This window comes from Monopterus albus, unplaced genomic scaffold (genome assembly GCF_001952655.1).
Source record: "Monopterus albus unplaced genomic scaffold, M_albus_1.0 scaffold119.1, whole genome shotgun sequence".
NCBI classification, from domain to species: Eukaryota; Metazoa; Chordata; class Actinopteri; order Synbranchiformes; family Synbranchidae; genus Monopterus; species Monopterus albus.
Window position 1 is genome coordinate 23,646 of NW_018127999.1, and position 9,471 is coordinate 33,116.

Genomic DNA, 9,471 nt, shown 5'->3' on the forward strand with positions numbered 1-9,471 from the left:
TGTTCAATGTAAGACAGTAGAAGGTGCTTATCACCCTGTATAGGTAAATTAAACTACAGTGTAATCAGAAACACGAGTACCCAAATCATTTTAAGCAGTGTTTCTTGTCTAGAAACTGACATTTCTAATAAATGTAAACATAATCTGTGAAAGGGAAATATTTGACTTTTGTGTCCTTGACTTTTTTGACTGTGTAAGGTCCTTCAACTGCAGATGACAGCGACATGTAAGAAAGTATCCACCTGTTCATGATTAGCTTTTTTTATGTAAGACTAAACTATTTCTAAATCAAAACTAAACCTGCATCTGTCTTCGGACCCAGCAAAGATGTGAGCACAGGAAGAATACAGTCATACTGTGCGGTTACATCTGACTTTGATGGTAGCCGTAGCACCTGACAGGTCATTATTTGTTGTTAGTGAAATGGTCTGATGTGATGCATGAACAGTCTGAAACTGGGTGTATATGTACTGTATGTCTGTAATGGTGTGTGTGTGTGTGTGTGTGTGTGTATTCTTTGCATGCAGGGTCAGTGTACTGAATGTGGAGGTCAGATGGGACAGCAGGAACTCACCAGACCAGCCACAGCAGGATGGTGATCCCGCGGATATTTGCAGTACGTAGCAGGTCACAGATGTTGTGTGTCTTTGTCTTCTCAGACTTAAGTTCTTTCTGTGGGGCCACAGAGCAAAGGGAACAACAAATATTTAACAGCCATCCATCTAGAAAGAATTTCAGTGGAGAGGAGCCACTCTGAGTGAACACATCCAGATACGAGGATCAGAAATGAGGCAAAAGTTTTAAAATGCTTGTAATAATTAGAAAGGTGTTTTTAATACCTCATTCGCATTTTGTCATACTATCAAGATTCAAGATTGTTATTTGCCATTTATGCATAAACAGACAGTCTAGGCATATAGGAATTCTTGTGCATGGCTCTTCTGGAGTCAAGTAAAAGAGTTTAAAGCCAAAAGAATGAACACCTAGTCTAAATATAAGATCACCCAAGAATACAAAAAACAACTATCCTTTGTTAACCCTGCTCTATTCATTATATTGTATATATAATTAAGATATTCATGCATCACTGCTTTCTTTGCAGTTTGTTGAACCTGCAGCTCTGGATTCTGCCGCTTTCATTGGGAAATAACCAGGAATTCAGCCTGCAGCTTCAATGTTGCTAAAGATGGGGAAAAAATATCCAACTCTGCATAAACCACTGTTTTACAAACTGACAAAACAAACGATATTTGTAATTTCACGATATCGCGATGGAAACATTTCTCAATACTACAGTGGGACAGCATCTACCAGCGTAGTCCATATGGTTATTACTCTACTATAACTGCGTTCAGGTCACAGAGTTTGAAACTGATGTAGCAGATGCATTTCAATTTTCCCATTTCAAGAAATGACACGTGCGAAAAGGAAACTAACAAGTGCTGAACAATTTTCAAAAACGTCCGGACAAAGGTAAGACTAGCCCCATTTAGGACTGAGTCCTCGATACATCTCGCAGAAACAGTTGGGACACAACCGTGCACAATGCTTTAATGCAAAACCAATCACTTAGTAACCACCCTTCAAGTAATTTCTCTTGAAAAAGTAGGTCACGTTGTTTGAAAAACACCTCCGATAAAGTACAAATCTCACCTACTAAAACACTGATGTTCCACCGTGTGTGTTTACAAGATCCAGTTGCTGCAAAAATATTTTATTTTATTTCATAGAAGGAACGCAGAAGCACTTTATTGCCAATTTATTATTTAGTAAAGGGAGTTTAGCATCTTTTTTCTTCATTATTTATATTGTGATAAATATCGTACTGTGGACTTTTTGTTGTGGCAATACCATACCATGTGTTTTTGGTATTATTACATCCCTAAATGGTAAAAACAAAATGTTTACTTGCCTCTAGGCATATCAATAATTCAAATAATGTTCCTACATAACAATAAAGTGACATTTAGGACATGCATACATAAGCATAGTGCTGGTCTATTATGCAGTATAACTCTGAAAGTCTCTAAAGCATTCATCCTTCAAACTGATACTGACTGGGTGAGCCTGGGCCAGCTGCCTTTTTTCCAAGGAGGAACATGCAGATGCAGGAGAAGGGTCACGGTATTGTTCCTAGAAGAAAGTTCACAGTTGAAAGGTCCAGTTAGCCTTAACAAAGTGTTCCTGTGCAGAACAGTAAATGAATACATGACACTGAGAAATGAACCCTAAAACGTTTGCTCTTATTTACACTTATAAACCAGGATAAACAGAGAAAAATGTGTGGACTGGTTAATGGCTTAGGTATTATAAGGGTTATAAAGTAACAGATGTACAGTATCCGTAGAAATAATTTATAGAGCACTTTTCAGGATCTACATTACAAAGTGCTTTATGAGGCAGACTTTGGTCTGTATTATTGTGACTGTCAGGGACCTTAAGTGATATAGGCCTTTTGAGATAAGCCTGTAAATCAGTGATGATTTTCAAAGAGCAGAAGAACTGCAAGATTTAAACAACCAGTCACTATCTTCAAGCAAGTACGGTCGAACCTCGTTTTAAGAGTGGGAACAATAACGTTAAAGTTGCTGTCACACTTAACAATACACCTTCTGACCACATGGTAAAGGGATTATACTGTATGCCAGTATTTTCTGTCATGAAAGTAAAAATACTACCATGATAAACCAAACCCTGAGAGGCAGTCACTGCTAGTTATATGAAATGACTGATTTAACTCCCCTCTCCCTTCCCCAAAACCATCTGGTTACTGCTGCAGGCAGGAATGTACCTTGAACATTGGTGTTTATGCACTTATAAACCAGTTTGTCAGTGAGATCTCACCTGCAAGGGACTAAAAATGACCAGTGGAGGCTCAATCTTGTTCTTCTTTGCAGCATCTCTCACTATGGCGTCAGCCTCGTCTATTCTTCCTCGAGAGAGCAACCACCGAGGAGACTCTGGGATGAACCTGTCTCATTAGACAACAGAGTGGGCAGAGAGAAGATTCAATTCCTCACAATAGAGGAAAACTACTGTACAACAAAACAGAACTGAGTGCCTCCATAGAAGCAAAGCCTGGTGTTCATTCTTCTGGTTGAGTATCAGAGACTTGTAGAATCAATGCCAAGGCACACTGACGCTGCTCTGGTGGCACCATTGGCTATGTACAGTATGAATGACACATTACCACTTCCTTCCTCTATGCAAAAGCAAAGCCAAAATATAGTGAATACAGCAGCTGCCATTTTGGAATTTTGCAACCAGTCTATGCAGTAATGCCTCAGTAGTTGAGTGACATTTCAGGCCACCAATCAAAGCTGTCAAATCATCCAAAATACACCCATTTATATATAGTATCATAAAATAACTTGTTAAAAACAAACCAGAAAATGACCATTTGTACACACATAAACCTGATAGTATCTACCAAATACTGTATGACAGAAATTATTTCTGGGAAAAATGTATTTGTACTTTTAGTTTTTAGTTCCATTCATGTCCCATACACTAACATGGAGGGGGCAGGATTTAGGACCTAAACAGCAACCAGCCACCAGGGGGCGAGTGACTCGCAGTCTTTTATAGGTGACCCAACACCTTAGTAAGACACTGTACCTTGATTTATCCTTTGATTAAAATCATGCAATTATTGATGACTTTTATTGTTAATAAATCTCAATTATTGTCTTTTATCTATAAAATTAAAACAAAAAAGTCTGTTGCAAGGTATCCAAGTGGGCACTTCAAGTGACTTGGTTTGAACAAAAGTACAAAACCCTGTCAGATTTGCCCGACTGCACCTGCCTCTCTCACTCTATTCCTCTTTTTTGGCCCCGTTTACATCACCTGGCACACCTGCTCCACATCCCCTGATTGTCACCAGCTGCACTTCATTAGTTCTATCCTTACTTATACCCCGCTCACCTATCACTCCCTTGCCAGTTTAATCTTGTTCTCAGGCCCGTTCGATCATGTATGTTTGTGTATTTAACCGTTTGTCTCTCACCCTTAGTTCTCCTAGCTCCTACCAGTACTATCTTCCACTCTCCATTACCACACTCTCCGTCTGCTGTTTTCCTCCTCCACGGACTTCTCCTCCGGACCCTGGACCTACTCTGCTCTTCCAGTCTCCACCATTTCAGGTCAATGCACAGTCACCGTAGTCCATCTGTACAAACTCCTGCCTTCTGTCTCCACAGTCACCACCATCTCCTCGTCCACCAGCTCTGGAGTGACTCCAGCGTCCGCAGCCCACACATCTCCCATCCGTCTCACCACAAACTGGTTTCTCTGCTGCTGATCAACACCCAGTTACTCCCATCATTCTACACTTGCCTTTTTTCTTGTTGACTTTATTCTCACTGTAAATAAATTTAGTACTGCTTGCACCGAAGTCAGCTACCTGGGTCCGCCTAGCTTTACTCTCTCTCTTCTGTGTCCGAGTAGACATAACAAACCCACAAAATATTTACTGAATGAAAAACTAAAGGAAACTGAGAAAACTTGCAAACATTCACAACTGGTAACATGAAAGTATCATTTTTGGAATGTGTGTTTGTAAAATATGACTTAAATGCTTAATTATCAAAGTAGTCTTAGATTAAATTGCTGTTAAAAAAACTAATTGATTGTTCAACTAGTAGTTGATTTGGCTCCCTAACATGTCAGGTCTAGAACTGCAGAACCGATGCTAGTTTCATAAATAGGGAAAATGTAAAATCGGATAGGGATCATCAGTAAAGCTCATTTTCATCTGTTCAAATCTAATAAACATCACAAGAGAAGAGAATGATCAACAGTGGAACACACCCCTACCACTTGTACTGGTATCAGGCCCTCTGTACACCAGTCTGCATTTTCATTTAACATAATAGATGGCAAAATGTGTAGGAAAAAACACCCACACAGACACACACAAGCCAACAAACGCATACCTACCACCAGAGGGGCAGACAGAGGAACCCAGGCAGGGAGAGTCCCAGGAGAAGCATCCTCCACTCTCTGATGAAGAAAGCCAACAGTGGCAGCAACATGTAGCCCAAACTAAAGAACAGGCAAACACCCGCAGTGGAGAAGATTATCCGAACTCGTGGCCCTAATATCTCAGTTCCTTAGCACAAGAGAAATGAAGGGATTGAAAACACGAGGAGTACATTACATGTGTACTTTCAGCCTTTTACCTAAAATGATCTGACACTCAGTAAGTAGAGGGGAATAAAATTACCTAGTACGAACGCAGCCACATAGTTGGAGATATGTCCCAACCCGACAATGAAGTGTGCAGCGCAGAACATGGTCCAGGATGGAGAAAAGAACTGGAGGAACATGAACACTGCCTGCACTGCAGTGTTAACAAACAGCACGATTTTCCTCCCATACCTATGGAGGATATAAAGCACAGGTGAATAAGCCAAACAGTACCCTATGTACTGTAGATAGGAAGGTGATTAAAATTCACACCACCATAATTACCTGTGTGTTTTTGCACTATGGCTACATGCGCAGTAAGTGCCCAGAAAATGTTGATAAGGTTGCTTTGTTTTTGCAGGATGTGTAAGTAGGAGATTTGTCTCTAGCACATTAACCCGTCAATCGTGTGTATCTGTTAACTCGTTCTGGAGATCCTCTACCTCAAATAATCAAAAATCAATTACTGCAGCACTGAAAATAATGTTGCTTCATTTTCAGACAGCACTTTACATCTGCATTCACTTTTTAATAGAAAACTACTCTAGGCGCGTGTTAAGTGACATGTCTGTTTTTGGAAGAGCTAAAGTTCATCTTTGGTCTTTAACCTGTCAGAGAGCTGTCCTGAAATGAACGAGCCAGTGAGAACTCCACAGAAGAAGACAGAAGAAGTCATCGGCTTCTTCCACCTGTTATCACACACCAGGTCCCACTGTGCACACACACACACACACACAAATGTAGCAGAGTGGATTAAGGAATATCAAGTACACAAAGTGTTGATTCCTTAGCAAGAAAAAAAAAATCCAGCCATGTGCATTAAGGGCAATAAATAACTGGGATTGCAACTAACCGTTATTTTCAGCATTAATTAATCTGTTGATCACTTTCCTTAGTTGTTTTGGTCTATAACATGTCAAGTCAACTTGAAGAGCACCTGTTAGAATTTCCTAAAGTCCAGGCCAATGGCCCCAAAACTGTGCAGACAACCAAGAGGAGGAGCAGAGCAGCTCAGTGGGTTCAAGACCACAGCTCCCAGTGAGTCCAGTACAAACACCAGTCAAGTTTTACACCGTAAGAGGCAGAATGAACCTACTTTTGTCTGAGTTTATTTAGCAGGATTGAGTTGTGCAGTTTATTTATCTTTTCTGGTTTCATCCAAAATTCTAACACACAAACTGAAGTACAAGTACTCTTGCCTGAATAAATAAATATGGATCACATGGTTATGTGCAAACATGTTTGGATATCAGAGAAAGCTGTGGCCAAGGGCCTCTGCTCATAAATAATTGTCAGTAACAGCAGAGTGCTTTTTTTATCAGGGCCATTTCAATCATTCTTTTTTATGCACTCCTCTTTGTTTTTCTTGGACAAGATCCTGACTGGTGACAAACAGGTGAAAAGCCTGAATACCTAACCCCGATAGTGATGGGATCCTGTGGCTCTGGTGTGCTCCAGGAGGCATTTTGCTGTTGTGGTTTGGGTCCATTTGTCCACCCACAGAAAGTGGAGTCACTGCAAATTAAAACCCTTGTGTTCTGCTCAGGTTCACTTCACACTGCACTGGCCGGGGTCATATTGATCCCAACAATTTAAGAGTGAAAATAATAATCAAATGTTTAAGTTGACCACTAAAAAAAATCCTATATTTTTTCAAGGTCTCCTGAGCTTGTTAAAGCCCCACACATTTAAAATAATTGGACCACTACCCATTTGTTTTTTTCATGAAGTAGGCAAGAACGTTTTCCGAAAGGCAATAAAATCCACAAATGTGTCTTTGTTATTGGTATTCAAAGATGTCAAATAAAAAAAATAAAGATTTAAAATAAAAGTAAAAAAAAGTAATTACTTTTGTTTAGGGTGAATTTGACACCAGTCAAGCTTCACTATTTAAAAGGGTAAACAGTGAGTAACTAAAATCCAAGTGCCTTTTACCAGAGTACGCAGACAAATTAACTATATAAAAATTTATATGGTTAAATATCACAGGCAAACTACCGTAACTACTAGTAACTTCATCACAGGATAAAGATGATCACTCAGAGCAACCTTGTATTTGACAGAGCCTACAGTCTGTGCACCAAGACGCAAAGTGCCCTCCACATCTGCAGCCTCACTCAGAGGAGCACAAACCTCAGACACGATGGTGGACGTGTACACGCTCCGGTCATACTCCCATCCGTCTAAGCAGCCTTCCTGTGGCACAGTGGACAGATTAACGTCAACGTCGGGAAACAGTCCTCTCTGAGAGAAACCCAGTAAATCATCCAGCTTGTATCTGGAGCACTCGCTGGGCACCAGTGCGCCGCCGTGGCTGTCTGGCTCCATGGGGATGCTGCTGTTCCTCCATGCCGCGCTCAGGTTGACGTGCTCGGGGACGCGGCAGCGGTGGGGCGGCGTGTCGCCGAGGAACACGATGGAGAGGCTGGGGGATGGTGCTCAGACAGAGGAAGAAGAACACCTGTTGCTGAAAACGGCCCCATTCTCCGAGGAAGGCGGTCGCGTCTTCATAGTCGGTCATGTTTGTTAAGCCGTTGCACGGTCCGGGCGCACAAAGACGCGCAGTGTTAACGAGAACATTTTGTTTAGCTCCACAGTCCCGCCCACCACCCGGCTCGACTCTGGTTCCGGATTCGTGCGTTAATAATCTGTGATCCAATGGAGATTCAACCGCAGCAGGTTAAGTTTCCTGTCACTCTCAAAATGATTAATGATTAACTGGCCTGGCAGTTCACGGTGATGCTGTTATTGTAACCCAGCTGTATGTGTGGTACTGCGCTGTGCGGGGAATTATAATTTTTTACGACAGTTTGTGACAGGTACGTAAATCATACCTGCAAGGGGGGTAACACATGCTCTGAAGGAATTTTTTGGGGGGGTAACAGACGAAGTTTGGAGAACCTGACGTCCATGCGAAACATGCTAAAGTTCTGCATGTAACACTTTGCAGCACAGTACCTGTGATTTTGAAACAAGGTGCGACTCGTACTTTGAAAGGCATTTGCCGCAGTAAACCCAGAGGTGAAAGGTTTCAAGCTCTCATTGAGGGCTCTGAGCAACATTCCACTCCAGGCGGACTAATCGTCTATGATCAAATAGTGGATATAACGCCCGAGTCCTACAACAAGTTCAAACTTGATGTCAAAAACTTGTCTGGACACGATATCACCTTGTACCCAAAAACAGTAATAGCAGAATGTTCTCCTCTGGATTGGGTGGTGCCCCTTGTACCATCTAAAGAAAAGGACCTACTAAATGCTACTCCGTTACAGGCCAATTCCCTGTTGGTCTCACACAAAGAAGGGACTGATGCTGTTGATGAACAGCTGGATTTAGATTTCAGTGACAGCCCCATATCTTCACAAGTAAAACAGCACATACAAGCTAGAATAGCCAAAGAAGTGCCCCAGGCATTTTCCAGGCATGATTTAGACGTTGGCAAGATAACAGGGATCAAACATCGGATTGAGATGGAATCCCATGTTCCATTCAAAGAGAGAACTAGGCGTGTGTCGCCTGCAGACTTTAAAGATTTGCAAAGGCATCTTGAAGATCTCTTAGCGGCAGGCATCATAGAGGAATCTCATAGCCCCTATGCCTCCCCTGTTGTGCTGGTTAGAAAAAAAAATGGGGACTTACGAATGGTGGTAGATTACAGGCGGCTTAACAGTCTAACTAAGAAAGATGCCTACCCACTGCCTCGTATAGAGGAGACATTCACACTGTTGTCTGGCTCAAAATGGTTTACTGTCCTTGATCTTAAGAGTGGATATTATCAGCTGGAAGTTGAGCCTTCGGATCGACCAAAAACTGCATTCACAACACCATTCGGCACATGGCAGTTCCGGAGGATGCCCCAAGGGCTGACCAACTCACCAGCAACATTTCAACGGACTATGGAGAAAGTAATGGAGGGTATAAATCTCCAAGAGGTGATTGCTTTCTTGGATGACCTCATAATATTTTCGAGTTCTCTGGAGGAGCATGAGGAAAGGGTGATGAAAGTTCTGAAACGCATAGCTGATTTTGGACTCAAACTGTCACCTGCCAAATGCAAATTCTTCCAGACTTCAGTGAGATATCTAGGGCATGTGATATCCGCTGAGGGCATACAACCAGACCCAGATAAGGTTGTTGCAGTTAAAGAGTGGCCACGGCCCCAGACTGCAAAAGAACTCAGATCATTCCTAGGTTTCACAGGGTATTATCGTCGGTTTGTGAATGACTACGCCCGGGTTGTTAGACCGCTGAATGACCTGTTGAAGGGAGATTTAGCCCCCA

At 41.9% G+C, this 9,471-nt stretch overlaps 1 protein-coding gene across 1 annotated transcript in view; it reads right to left on the minus strand.

The window, feature by feature from the left end:
• Positions 1-8,070, minus strand: part of LOC109966809 (solute carrier family 22 member 5-like) — a 10,570-nt gene extending 2,500 nt beyond the window's left edge. Inside the window, 8 exon segments of the mRNA XM_020611972.1 lie at positions 575-672; positions 2,059-2,133; positions 2,845-2,971; positions 4,942-5,113; positions 5,228-5,382; positions 5,799-5,902; positions 7,324-7,618; positions 7,620-8,070. Coding sequence (XP_020467628.1) covers positions 575-672; positions 2,059-2,133; positions 2,845-2,971; positions 4,942-5,113; positions 5,228-5,382; positions 5,799-5,902; positions 7,324-7,618; positions 7,620-7,711 — 1,118 coding nt within the window. The 5' untranslated portion in view covers positions 7,712-8,070.
• Positions 8,071-9,471: the final 1,401 nt, after the last annotated feature.